This window comes from Desmodus rotundus, chromosome 13 (assembly GCF_022682495.2).
Source record: "Desmodus rotundus isolate HL8 chromosome 13, HLdesRot8A.1, whole genome shotgun sequence".
In the NCBI taxonomy this organism is placed as follows: Eukaryota; Metazoa; Chordata; class Mammalia; order Chiroptera; family Phyllostomidae; genus Desmodus; species Desmodus rotundus.
The window spans coordinates 27,967,938-27,981,600 of NC_071399.1; the positions used below are offsets into that span (position 1 = coordinate 27,967,938).

The 13,663-nt window shown below is 50.2% G+C and overlaps 2 protein-coding genes across 2 annotated transcripts in view; one reads left to right on the plus strand and one right to left on the minus strand.

Moving 5' to 3' along the window:
* Positions 1-495: 495 nt before the first annotated feature.
* Positions 496-7,645, plus strand: ATP4B (ATPase H+/K+ transporting subunit beta). Its single transcript, XM_024578973.4, has 7 exons — positions 496-679; positions 1,165-1,293; positions 3,463-3,576; positions 3,713-3,912; positions 4,986-5,042; positions 6,272-6,385; positions 7,009-7,645. Exons 1-7 carry the CDS (start codon positions 568-570, stop codon positions 7,168-7,170), a joined length of 888 nt encoding a protein of 295 aa, XP_024434741.2. The 5' UTR covers positions 496-567; the 3' UTR covers positions 7,171-7,645.
* A 1,577-nt stretch (positions 7,646-9,222) lies between these two features.
* TFDP1 (transcription factor Dp-1) overlaps positions 9,223-13,663 on the minus strand; it is a 43,280-nt gene continuing 38,839 nt past the window's right edge. Inside the window, exon 12 of the mRNA XM_053916304.2 lies at positions 9,223-10,460. Within this exon, the coding sequence (XP_053772279.1) occupies positions 10,316-10,460 (145 nt within the window). The 3' untranslated portion in view covers positions 9,223-10,315. The remainder of the gene's footprint in view (positions 10,461-13,663) is intronic.

Consider the following 13,663-nt stretch of genomic DNA (forward strand, 5'->3'; position numbering starts at 1 on the left):
CGAATACTAGGAATGACAGACAGCACCTGGAGCACTCGTAGAGCCCCAGCAACTGCAATATCATGACATCGGTCGCCTGCCCCCATCACCTCAGACCAGGACTTGTCTGAGCAGCAGGCGAGCGTTCGGGTCCCGGCCTATCCTGTCCTCGTGCTGACCTCACACCTTTGCTCCTGGAGCAAGTGAGAGAATGGGGCAGAGCTGAACAAGTGGCCGTTCACGTGAGAAAGTATTTCTCCTTAGTCATTACCCTAACAAAGTTACGGACCAAGGGCATCCCAAAAGGAGGGGGTGGTAAAAAGAGGTGACCCAGCCCTGGTTTGCCCAGGGGAGGGGTGAAGGGCACCTGATAGCAGGAGAACCTGCAGAGCTCACGGAGCCGCCGCCACTGGTGTTTGGAGAGCCGAGGCCTGATAACGCCGCTGTGGTGCTTTCTCCGGAACTCTCCCCACGGCACCTTTGACCTCTGAAGGAGACTATAAAACCCAGAGGAGGATTTTCCCCTCTCAGTCTGGGTGTGGGGAGCACCCCAGTTCTGCAGGAAGGGGACCTCCCGAAACAGGGACGATGGCAACGCTGCAGGAGAAAAAGTCGTGCAGCCAGCGGATGGAGGAATTCCAGCGCTACTGCTGGAACCCGGACACAGGGCAGTTGTTGGGCCGGACCCTGTCCCGGTGGGGTATGTCCCTGGCAAAGAAGGGAAAGGGGGGCAGCTCTGAGAGGAGAGGCAAAGGACCACCCACGAGCAGGCTCCCGGGACCCAGGCCCTGCCCAGGCTTCTTCAGGCCAGGGCCTACCTCCCTCACCAGGAGACCCCAAAGGCCCACTTCAGCCCTCATACCCCTGGCACCAGGCACCCGCAGGGTGGGAACATCTGAGGACTGGCCCCAAAGTTTCAGGCTTCGATTTGGGAATAGCAGTTTATCGCTATGTTCCTGAAATATGTGATTTTTGCAAAGACTTTAGTCAAGGGGTATGGGGTTCTCTGGAGTGATGAGAATGTTCTGGAACTAGACAGAGGGAGTGACTGCACAGCATTGTGAGGGAGTGTACTCAACACCACTGAGTTTCGCTTTGAGACGGCTGCAGCGGTAGGCCTCTCGTGTGTCCGTCCTCCACGGTGAAGGGGCACGTGGGCCGCGTCTGACCGGCCTCTCCCCGCAGTGTGGATCAGCCTCTACTACGTGGCCTTCTACGTGGTGGTGACCGGACTCTTCGCCCTGTGCCTCTACTCCCTGATGTACACGCTCGACCCGTACACGCCTGACTACCAAGACCAGCTAAAGTCGCCAGGTAACGGGGGCAACACTTCAGCCTAGACACGGGGACCCCACACCCACCAGGGCAACACTCAGTCCCTGAGCTGCCCAGTCAGGGCACAGAGCCCCAAGGGGCCCCCAGCAGGTCTAGAGGGGCCTCTGTCACCTCCACCAGCGGCCTCAGGGCTTTGAGGGGTATGCCGGGTACAGAAGTCATCTTCCCTTCTTTTGATAGGAAAGATGACCCCTGATTGTAAGTCCAACTTCGGCTTTAGTTGTAATTATTAAAACAGAGTTTTTTGTGATGGAGTCTTTCTATCACTGGCTTTGCATGAGTGTATATGCACAGAAGACGTTTCTGGGGGATGTACAAAAAACCGCCCCTAGTGAAACTAGGAGTGAAGGGTCTGGGGCGGGAACGAGCTCTGGTTTCCCCTCGTGTCCATCAGCACTGAGGCGTCACTTCCACAAGAGCAAGCTCAGTCCAGAGCACCGAGGCCCTCCAAGTGCAGGTGGTCTACTGTCCGCGGGGTGGAGGGGGCTGGGACGTGGGCTGAGCCTCGGCTCTCCTCTCCTGAGTCGGCACAAGGTGAGCCGAGGGTTTGTGACAAGACTCTGGGGCGGACACAGTAGGTGTCACCTCCACAGTCCCCGTGAAGGTGATTGGAACAAGACTTCCACACCCAGCCCATTAACCAAAGGCGACCACAAAACAAACAAAGGAACAAAACCGTAGGAGGGAGGGAGGGGAAAGGAAGAAGCAAAGGAAGAAAAGGCATTTCCCAGCGCACAGTTACGTGGAATGTTTATCACTCACACATCCTTAATGCTTTCTAAGGAAGATAATAACCCCAGCAACATCTAGCAGCAGCACAAAGGAAAAGAAAGCTCAAACGGTTTTAAGAGAAGCTGCCTCAGACGTTCTCCGGTGGGTGAGCTTAGCGGGTCCGGCCATTCTGCTGAGATCTTCAGTGAATCCATTTATAAATAACAACAGCAAAGTGCTTTATTTATTGGGTGTCAATTTTTAGAATCAACCAATAGATAAAACATGGAGCATTCCATTATCATTTCAGAGCAGAATGTAATATATTACAAACTTGAGAACATAACCATAATAGAATTGGTGGAAGGCAGGGCGAGGGGTGCTCCCTGGGCCCCAGGGAGGAGGCAGTGGGGCAGGCGACAGTCGCCCCCCGAAGCTGATGAACAAGTTCTGTGGGAACCTGAGGACACTCAGAGGAGGTGTTGCTGAGAGGAGCACGTGGGGGGCTTTCTTTTCCTTTCCTTTTTCTTTTCATTTAGGCCTTTCTGAAGGTTTTCATTTTATACCATGTATAGCTGTTACTTTTACAACATCCATAAAAGAACAAAAACCTGACCTCACTGACTTAAACACTCACCTGCATCCATCAGGGAACCGGCTAGATGAGTCATTAAACATTCACACAGCAAAACACGACACAGTGTTCGCGGAAGGAAAGAGGTGAGTTGCTACGAAATGCCAGGGAAAGGAGATTACAACTGGTGCCAGAAAGTAAAAACAGGCCAGTGGAATGTGGAAAGGACCTCCCCCTTGTGTGAAGAAACACGTAACAAACATGACACGCCCGTGTATTCACAGAAATGAGACAGTTTCCTGAGGATGCGCACTGGACTTGAGATCAGGAAAACAGGGCTGTCATTTCAACTTCCTGTTCCCGTACATTTTTTTTTTTACAATTAATATGTTGTTAGCATGCATTTGTTCTTAACCAAAACCAGTGCAGATTTTCCAAATATGCACTCAAATACAACTTCACTTAGAAACCCAGTAGGTCCTGGATGAATTGTCACCTGCAATGAGTGTGGCCGCCTGGGTGGCATTGGTTCAGGTGTCATGTGCAGGAAGAGCCCTCCTGGCCTTCCACCGAGCGCTGCACCCTGAGCCCAGGGAGGCCTCATTCCGACTGCACAGCTCCCAGGCTGGAGGGCAGGGTCCCCACTGAGCTGGTGGCGCAGAGGATGCCTGGCTGCAGCCTCCTCACCTGGTGGCCCTTGAAGGCCCAGGCCCAGTTGGTACCACAGCATCCCCCACCTGGCCTCCACCAGCTCAGGACTGCTCTGCAGGCGACTCACCGACTTCACAGCAGATGTGGCTTCACCTGGCTTGGACGTGATGAACACTTGGGGAAAACTAACAAGTGTCAGGCTCTCTTTCCAGGGGTGACCTTGAGGCCAGATGTCTATGGGGAGAAAGGTCTGGACATTTCCTACAATGTCTCCGATAACAGGACCTGGACGGACCTAGTGCGCACCCTCCACGACTTCCTGGCAGGTAAGGTTAAAACGCTTCTACAGCCTTTATTTTTCCTTTCCTAAGAAAACTTCACTGAGGGGCATGGGCTTCACGGCCCTCTAACAGCCCTGGGCAGCTGCAGTTGGAGGGGCCTACAGGGTGTCTGTGCTGGCAGGCTACTCGCCAGCGGCCCAGCAGGACAACATAAACTGCACCTCGGAGAAGGTGTTCACCCAGGAGAGCTTCCGCGCCCCCAACCACACCAAGTTCTCCTGCAAGTTCACGACAGACATGCTGCACAACTGCTCAGGCCTGGCGGATCCCAGCTTCGGCTTCGAGGAAGGAAAGCCGTGTTTTATTATTAAAATGAACAGGGTGAGTACGAAAGGGTTGGAGGTCAGAGGTCCAGTATGAGGCCCCTTTGGAGAGTTCTGTGGGGTGAGGGTCAGGGCGTTTAGACCTCCTATGACCACACAAACCCTCCTGTGCAGGGTCCCGGAAGTGGCAGGTCAAACTCGCACCAGGGGCTCCCTCCTCACTCTGCACGCATTGCATTGGCTCATACGCGGATTACTTCTCTCAAACAAAAATGAAAGCCATCCATGCAGACACAGCATCTACCCGACACTCTGCAGTATGGGCACTGAGCCGCAGAGCACAGAGCTATTCAGTGGCTAGGGCAGCCATGTGTGCACGATCCCGAGAAAGAAGCATGTATGGGTGCGGGGAGGACACCTGGGGACCGTCCAGAGCAGAGGTTTCCAACCTGAGCCAGGGATGCACTGACGAGCCCCGGGCCAGGCACTGAGGGAGGCAGACTGTGAGTGCAGGGCCAATGCAAGCAAACCATGGCCAGCAGCTGAGGCCTGGGAGTGGGGGGGTTCTAAGCCTAGAGGGACCACCCTTTGTGCACTGTGCAAGTGCCCCAGGTCCTAGCTGGGGTCTCGTCAGAGCTGCCCAGCAGGTGTGATGACAGCTCACACTCGCAGCACAGGACTGTGCACACGGGGGCAGGTATAGGGAGGGGGAAGGCAGGTGCTATACCAGGCCCTGACACCAGTGGGCGCACAAGGGCCAGGACTTCAGGAGGCTGAGAAGGGCAAAGACGGGGAGAAGCACAGAAGGGCTGCAGACTGCGTGGAGAGCTGCTGTACTGCAGGCAGACGCTGTGCCCTAGTTCAGTGCAGCATGCAGGGCCCGGAGTGGCAGCCACAGCTCAGGCCCTCCTGTCCGGTCTGCCCCCGGCCTGGGGCCAAGACCACAGCCCTGGGGCAGGGCTTCTGGCTTTGAAGGAGTTGGAAATATGCATCGGGTGTTGTTAGAGTAAGAACCACCCCCACCCCCACCCCCAGACCCTTCTCAGTGCCCTGCGGAAACCCCAGCTCAGGCAGGTCCCTCCACGCTCGCAGACGAGCAGGAGGGGCCACATGGACACCTTTCCCTTCCAGATCGTCAGGTTTCTCCCCAGCAACAAAACGGCCCCCAGGGTGGACTGCGCCTTCCTGGTGAGTGTGACCGGCCGTGCCCATCTCGCTAGTGCTAGGAAACCCGTGGGAACGACTTTGCTGGTTTCCTCTAAGAACATCTCACTTGTCAGCCTAATAATCCAGATCACAAATCGCACAAACTGCCGCTTCAAACAGTTTTATTACAGGGGATAAAAACTTACTAAGAAAAAAAAAAAGTTATTGTTTTGCTTCAAAAAACATCTGGGGCAGTATATTACTAATGCACTTCAAAATATTTGCTGGCAATTTGGAGAAACCAAGGCACCTCTACTATTGTTTTGTCCTTTTTATTCTCTTATTTATAAAAACATACCAGATTACCAACAACTATCATTGTTTAATATATGTATATAGGCTGCTAATGGCATAATTTAGCGCAGTTTTTCTCAAAACTAGCTTTTTTAAGTACACCATGAAAAAAAAACTAAGTTTGTCTTCACTGAATAGTTCTGAAGCCTGTTTGCACCACTGCGCCTTTAACCAAAGGCTCCGTGTTGTTAGCAGTGGGCAGCCCACGGGGTGTTCCGCAGCAACACCACACTCAGAGCCAGTAGCCTCTCCCTGGCATGTGGGGCCGCCCTGCTTTGTTTTTCCTGTTTCAGTTATTTCAACCTGTGGGGTTGAATAAATAACTGAAATAACACCTGTGCAGCCAACACGAGATTTTAACAGACACCAAAGTAGCCTTCACCTGCTCTTCGGGAAGCTCACCTATCTGTCGGTCAGTTCGCTGACTGAAAGTGGATCCTGGTCCCAGGAAGCCACTCAAACACCAGGCCAGCTCTGGCAAAGCAGCCCCCACGGCCTGCTCGGCTTTCATTCCCGTGCAGCTGAACAAGCATTGTTGGCTCTATGCACCTTTGTTATCCTACAAGGACTTAAAATGGTAAAAATACAAGTTTGATAAGTCACCAGGGTTTTTACAACCTACAAACTATACCCCTAATGGGCCCGCAGTACTGATGATAAAGATTGGATCTAGTTTATGCTAATCACACAGTAAAGCGTGTACGTGTCACCTACCCAGTGCACACGTGCGCACACATGTGACATGCACACACACATGCAGACATAAACACACATGGGTGCATGAAGAAACATGCACGGGCTGAGACATACACATGCCACACACATGCACAGACACAGGCACTCAGAGACACGCAGGAACACACAGCAACTGCCTGCCCAGATGCTGCCTTACTCAGGCAGTGGCCTCTGCTCCCCAGGACCAGCACCAGCGCCAGCGCCACACAGATGTCCCACCTCTGCAGGTGGAGTACTACCCGCCCAACGGCACCTTCAGTCTGCACTACTTCCCTTACTATGGGAAGAAGGCACAGGTGGGTGCTCACTTTTCCCTTGGTAGGTATGCCCCCCTGTTCCCCTGGCAAGTGTGATGGCAGCCACTGGATCAACTCAAGTTTAGCAATGATGACTGGTAAAAGGAAGGTGTGATGGCAGGTGTGATGGCAGCCACTGGATCATCTCAAATTCAGCAATGATGATTGGCAAAAGGAAAGCCATAAATACTTTACCTATAAAAATGAAGCAAGATGTTCCTTAACTCATCCTGACCATTTTAATGCTTGGCTGTTTCCCAAACCCACCTTCTCCTAAATACCTGAAAACACATTGTTTTCACACAAAAGATAAATATTAAATCTAATTGTTTTAGTTTTCAACAGCCTCCCAAACCGTTAAGATAGCTGCATGTCCATTTGAAAGCATTTCCTCTAAGCCCCTTGCATTCTCCTGTTGTATTTTTGACTTTCATCAAATGTACTTTGATGTGGAACACCTGCTGTCCGTCCACAAGACCGGTCCTCATTTCTGGGCGGGCAGACACCCAGGGAGCCCCAGGGCATGCGGCAGGGCCCGCAGGAGCTGCTCTCGGACAGCTGCCGCTCACCCAGGCAGACAGCAGGAGGTTTCTGACGCGCCCCTTTCCGCACTCTGGTTTCAGCCCCACTACAGCAACCCTTTGGTGGCTGCAAAGCTTCTCAACATCCCCAGGAACACAGAAGTGGACATAGTGTGCAAGATCCTGGCAGAACACGTGACCTTTGACAACCCCAACGACCCCTTTGAAGGGAAGGTGGAATTCAAGCTTAAAATTCAGAAGTAAAGGACCTAGGAGGCTGGCCGTAGCCTGCGTGGGAACTTGCTGCCCACCGGCTCTGCAGCACGCCGGCTCTCAACCGTTCTGAAACGCCAGCACTAAGTGAGTTTGGTGACTCCACACTGGCACCTGTGCACCAAGCACTTCGTGTTAGAATCAACTCTTTCTTACTAAGTTTGTTATTTTTTAGATAGAATCTGCAGCTATGATAAAAAATATTGGGTTAACACGGTAACCCTAAGGCAGAAGCTATCCAACTAACAAGACCCTAAAACGATTCACCTGTTTATACACAGACATCACTTTTCTTACTGTATAACTTATTTCCTAAACGTCAACGAACTACTGCCCATGTTAGTATAAATACCAGTAATGCCTTGATATGGCACAGGACCTATGACAGTGAACGCTAAGAACGCTCGCTTCGAGAATGCGATTCCTGCTGCAAAAATACATTAAAGCCACTCTTACTCTGCACACAACATCATGCCTTTCCTGAAGTGGGGGGTCGGGGGGATCAACTAAAAAACAAGAACAAACACCTCTTTCTTTAAAAATCTTTTTAAAGTTTCCACTGCAGTTAGGGAAATTACACAACCATGTTGGAGAGGGGCTGTCGCCTGAGAGCAGGTGCAGTTCCAGGACGAAAGCAGGTAAGACACAAGGGAGCCGCCAAGTGGCAGAATCTATAAACCAGAGGTAATTGCACACAGAAGTTAATCTTCCTCTCCCCGAGCACAAGTCCCTCCTCCAACACCCGGAACTCACGTGAAGTCTGCAGCTTGAGGCCTTTCGGAAAAACACAGGATGAGAGCACCCTGTGTGACCAACCAGCCCTCACCAAGTGGTGCCCACTTTTCACCCATAGCTCAAGGCCTGGCGCCCTCCTCCCACTTGAGTACCAGACACAGCGTCGCCACCAGTGGGGCGACCCAGAAAACTCCACACAGCTGCTGGACAGGAGAATCTGTCCACCTGAAACCCAGTTGCAAACACAGTGTGAGGAGGGAATCAAAGCCCTGTAAAGCCCTGGCCAGGTGCTCAGTGGGTTGGGCATCGTCCCGCAAACGGAAAGGTCACCTGCACGATTCCTGGTCAGGGCACCTGCCTGGGTTGCAGGTTCAGTCCCTGGTTGGGGCGCATGAGAGAGGCAGCCGATTGAGGTTTCTCTTCCTTTCTCCCACCCTTCCCCTCTCTCTAAAATAAAGAAAGAAATTCTTTAAAGAAAAAAATGCATGTTCCATCCTGGCCAGGGCACAAGCCTAGGTTGCAGGTTTGATTACCAGTTGGGGTGCAGAAGGGAGGTAACCTATCAATGTTTCTCTCACTCCTCTCTCTCTCTTCTTCTCTAAACATATCCCAGGGTGAGTATTAAAACACACCCTGTGAATACTGTAAGGCCAAGGGAAACCTGTATTCACTAAGCATCTCTACTACCTAAGACACCAGCACGTGTTCTTCACTGCTGATACGAACAGTAAAAACTTTGGGAGCCACCTCAGAAATGTCACATGTCAGAGGTCAGGTCACCTCAGACATGTCACGATAACATAACGTTGGAGGTCAGAGGTCTCCTTTCTTACCTGATGATCTTCTTTTTCTGAGAGTCAAATCCATAAAGTCGGTCTCAACTTTGAGGACTCAGGGGAAAGGCAAGAAACAAACTGTCTCCCCACCACCGGCCACAGGAAAGAAGGCATCGCTTTGGTCTGTGTCCACTGCGACATCCTTCTTTGGCCCCCAGTGTCCCTTGGGAAGCCGCAGGACAAGCTGAGAACCCATGGTGGGGTCCCAACCCACCACTCCTGGGCCTGGCTGCCTCTCCTCACTCCAGCGAAAAGCTGGACTAGCAGGATACAATGACTTCTAGACAGTAATCCTGAAGGAGAGGAACACAGAGCTTGTTTAAAATGCCCATGCGCGTTTTATTAATAAAAACTAACAGTGCCAGTTAAACAAGTCCAACAATTAAAGTCTCTTTAGATTCCATAAAATATTACAGAAAAGTTTATTTGTGTTTCAATAAAAAGACTATTGTTTCAGAACAGGCAGCGAACAGCAACTGTGCAGTTAATGGTTCTCTGTGAATAAATTTTAAAAGAAGCTACTGCCTGTCCTCAAATTCCTTCTTCTTTTTATAAAAAAAGAACTATTAAAAATGATTGACAAATTTTGAGTTAAAAAACTGTTAAAACATTCTCTATATTTAATTTCAACTTTATAATAGATTACAGGAAGATGCTTACGAAACAAATACAACATTTGTTTCAGTACATGTCTTTAAATGATAGACTTATAAGTTTGTAAACACTATATAATAAAAAGTTTCCAAACGCAGCCTGTAAGAAATCAGGCAAATTTTACCATAAGCAATAAACCATTCCAAGCCTTCCAGACAGTTTTCAAAGCTGCACCAGCATGGCAGTAAACTTACCAAACAAAACAAACACAAACATACACACACAAAAGAACTTTTGCAATGTTTGCTGAAACGCAGCCCTAAAATTAAAAAAAAAAAAAAAAAAAGGAAGAAAGGAAAAGTATAAACTTAATGGAACCACACAGTCAATATAATTTAAGGGAAAATAAAGTCATATGATTTATGGCGCATAATGTTGAAAAGCAGAGCTTTGCCATTTGCTTGGTTCTATGTACGGACACCACGGAACTTAAATCAAAACTCGTCCTGCAGTCTCACACTCTGCCAGCAGGTGGCGCCATTCACAACACGCTGCAAACGAATGGCATTTGGGGTGGCCTGGACAGAATGATAATGTTTTTTCATTGATGTAGATGGAGTACAACTTCCTCAGCAAACTCAGCAAAAAGTATTAAGGGGCAAAAGGTAACTCTGAATTAAAAAAATAAAGATAAAAATAAAAACACACAATCTAAAAAGTAAATAAAAGCCCTGCGTCAGCACGCTGGAATCAACACACACCGCAGCCCGTCTTCAAAGACCCTACAGAGAACCACCCTCGCTTGCTTATCCGAGGTGCAGGTCAAATTCAACAGCTTACAGTACCTTCTTGGGAAGAGGCCAAAAAGAAACAGAAAAGCCCACGTAAAAAAGTTTATCTTCCCTAAACATGTTTTCCTGAAGCTGAACTTGAGGGGAGGCGGGGCCTGTGAACGAGCACTTCAGTCTTCCTCAGTCTTCCTCGTCGTTATCGTACTCCTCATCCTCGTCCTCGTCCTCCCCGACGTAGGACACGGGAGTCTCCACCCTGGACCCACTGTACTGCGACCCGCTGGAGCTCGTGGCCAGCATCCCGTCCGCACCGTTGGTCAAGTCACTGCAAGGACAGGAAGGGACACCAGGGGTCAGTGATGCATCTCCATGGCCCGGGCCGTGCCAAAGACAGCCCGTGTTTCAGGGAGGCCCAGTTGGGGGGTGGTTTCAATGGCACGGACAGAAGGCTGCACACATCTGCAGCACAGAGTGCCGACGCTATCACTGGCTCCACCCTTCTCACACCCTCTCCCAGCTCTGTCCTCTTGGACAGAACCAGTAAAATGGGGGGAGGGGGGATTGGCAAGGCCATGATATTTAGTCTTTCCTCCCACTTATCATTACATCAGAAACAAAGTCCCTAAATGCACCAACTAAAAAACCATTACATCCTTCTTCCTAGCCCTTTTACTTAAGAATTCCCCGATCTCGAGGACAAAGAGGCTCCAGATGACACAGGACCCTCCAAAGCAAGGCTCCCGAGACAGCAGTGTATGGGAGGGTACCCAGCAAGTTCCGTGTGTGTGCATGTGTATGTACATGTGTGCACGTATGTGGGTGTCCATGCTCAGTGCAAGTGTTACTGTGTTGAATGCGTACCTGTACAATGGTGTGTGCATGCATTTGTGTGTGTACAGGCTCGTTTGTGGGCCCCCATGACATGCCTTTAGCTCCTCTGGTGTCTGCAGAGAGCCCAGGAAGCCGAGCTGTGACAGGCAATTCTCATGCAGACACTCCCTCTGCAACCTGTACTTCCAGGAAGGCTCCAAGGACCCCACAGCCTTCCATAGTTTTGTGAAATGGCATTTGCCAAAGGTCAGTGGGGATGACCCTCAGCAGGGCCCAATGGCCCAAAGAGGTAGGATAGAGCTACAGGGCTGGGCTGCCCAGCACTACATCCTGGTCCATGGGTAGATGTCTGCATTACACTCCTGGGAACCTCAACCGGGAACATGAGAAAATCTTTGGTTGTCACAACTGAGGGGGTGGGTGCTGGCATCAGAGGCTGAAGGTGCTACAAACAGCCCACAAGGCACAGGACAGTGCCCACAACAGTTGCCTGGCCCACAATGCAGAGCGTCACAGGCAAGACCCTGGCCTCAAATGGAGAGAGGTTTTAAGAGCTGGGACCCTGGTGAGAGATCCTGGGTTCAGCCTCCACCCAGCGTCCCAGCGCAAAGCAAACCAGACACGAAGGTTAACTATAGTCCCAGGGCACCAGCAGGCGATGGCCCATGCCAGCCTCGCGGAGCAAGGACAAGTGCACGTTTCCACTGTGAGTTATAACTTGCTCCGGTTATGGTCAAAAGTAACTTTAATTTCTTAGCATTTGAGTTGAGCAGCAAGAAAAGGCAGTCGAGTATTGAAGGGATGCCAACCTAGAATTTAAAATTGGTTAGAGATCAGCCAGACGCTAGACTCCGAGAATGCCTCCTGTACCACACGGAGGCTTGGCATCATCCCCAGGGGAAGTCTCACACAGTGAACTTGTTCAGAGATAAGGGACCCAAAAGGGTCAGAACTGCGCTGGAGATGTGGCCACTGAACACTTGAAAAGGAGGGGCTTGGGGGCACAGCATGAGTGCGTGACACGCGCTGCTCCACTCAGACGAGATGGATCCAGAACCCGAGAGGCTTACAGCAGCACAGGAACCTGCCCCGGGCCAGCGCGGCAATGTGCTCCAACGCTAAAGAATAGTTTTATGGGCATAAAACCGTATGCACATTATCTTAATACCTCTTACTGGCATTTATTCACACTGAACAATAAAACTACTAAATATTGTACTCTTTGACAAAGTAACTCCACATCTGGAAAATCCAGCCTAACAAAACAAGTCAGGAAGGGTGAAGAATTTAACTATATTGCAGCTTTTCGTATCACCGGGAGCCACCTACACGCCCGACTACAGAGGGCAGCACAGTTGATTACTGAGCCTTCCTGAAATGCTGCCTCGTGACACCATTAGCATTAGCATCGGCTTTCCTTCTGAAACGGTCGTGGCTTTGCTTCCCTCGTTACAAAAACTGACATGAGTCCCGGAAAATTTAATCAACAAGATGAAATTTCCTAAAGATGAAATTTAGAAAATACCCCAGTTCCACCTCTTGGAATAACCGATGTTCAGTACTTTACAGAGACAGAATTAAAGACTGAGCTGACCTCTGTCACAGCCTGACCGTGTGCCAGACACCCCACGAGGACTCCGCTGCTTGCCTTGCAGCACACAAGCCACTGACCCATCACCAGCCCCGCCTCACGGGAGCGGCCAGGCTGCAGGGCCCGGGGCTCCGCACCCTCACTGCCCACTCCCAGCTCCCTCAGGGCCACACCAGGGCCTCGTCTGTGTCACACGGAGACCCAGAGCGCCCGGTCCAACGGCCGCGGGGCGCTGCACCGAAGGTGTGCACAGAACGCACTCTGTGAGATCGGTCCCACTCTGTTGCACCTCCAGGCTGCTAACTCGTCATGTATTTTAAGGAATTAAACATTTACTAATACTTAGGATGAACAAAGTAATATGTACAATGTATAACATAAAAGTTAATAAAACCACTGCTTTGTCAACACTTAATGCTAAAATTATCTTCATCTATCTTTAAAAAACTAAGAGAAATGCTTAGGGATGACGTAATTCTCTGTGGGATTGCCAGTCAAAAATGAAATGCACACTGATTTAAATAATAAAGCTTCAGTAACAAAAAAAATACGCATGATGGTAAGTAAAGTGAAAAAAGCAGGGAACAAAATTATGTATGTACATTGTGAGCTCAGGTGTGTTAAAAGAAATAGAAAAAGCCCTGGCTGGTGTGGTTCAGTGGATTGAGCGCCGGCCTGCAAACCAGAGGGTCGCTGGTTTGATTCCCAGTTGGGGCACAGGCCTGGGTTGTGGGCCAGGTCCCCAGTTGGGGGTGCGTGAGAGGTCACCGATCCATGTTTCTCTCCCTGTCTTTCTCCTCTCTCTAAAAGTATACAAATAAAATATTTTTTAAAAAGAAATAGAAAAAATGACTGAGAAACACTGTCACTTTGGCTGCCAGCAGTGGAGTTTGGGTGGGTTTTGCCCCCATTTTTCACTGCATGGTGACTTTTTGAAAAATAAGGACCATATGGTACTTTCAATTTTTAGGGTGAAGAAACCAGTAAGAAAGCTTCTTTCTACACACGGGACAAACTCAATGTGTGAAGTGTCCTCAGGTCAGGGAGAGAAGCTAAAGCTGCTTCCAGGGAGGGGTCCCACTGTCTGAACAGCTGAGGGACTGAGG

Bases quoted from the DNA above. Each gene is read 5' to 3' on its own strand.
- ATP4B (XM_024578973.4), top strand. From the start codon at position 568: ATGGCAACGCTGCAGGAGAAAAAGTCGTGCAGCCAGCGGATGGAGGAA. The intron at 680-1,164 runs GTATGTCCCTGG...CTCTCCCCGCAG, and splicing joins CCGGACCCTGTCCCGGTGGG to TGTGGATCAGCCTCTACTAC. The intron at 3,913-4,985 runs GTGAGTACGAAA...TTTCCCTTCCAG, and splicing joins TTATTATTAAAATGAACAGG to ATCGTCAGGTTTCTCCCCAG.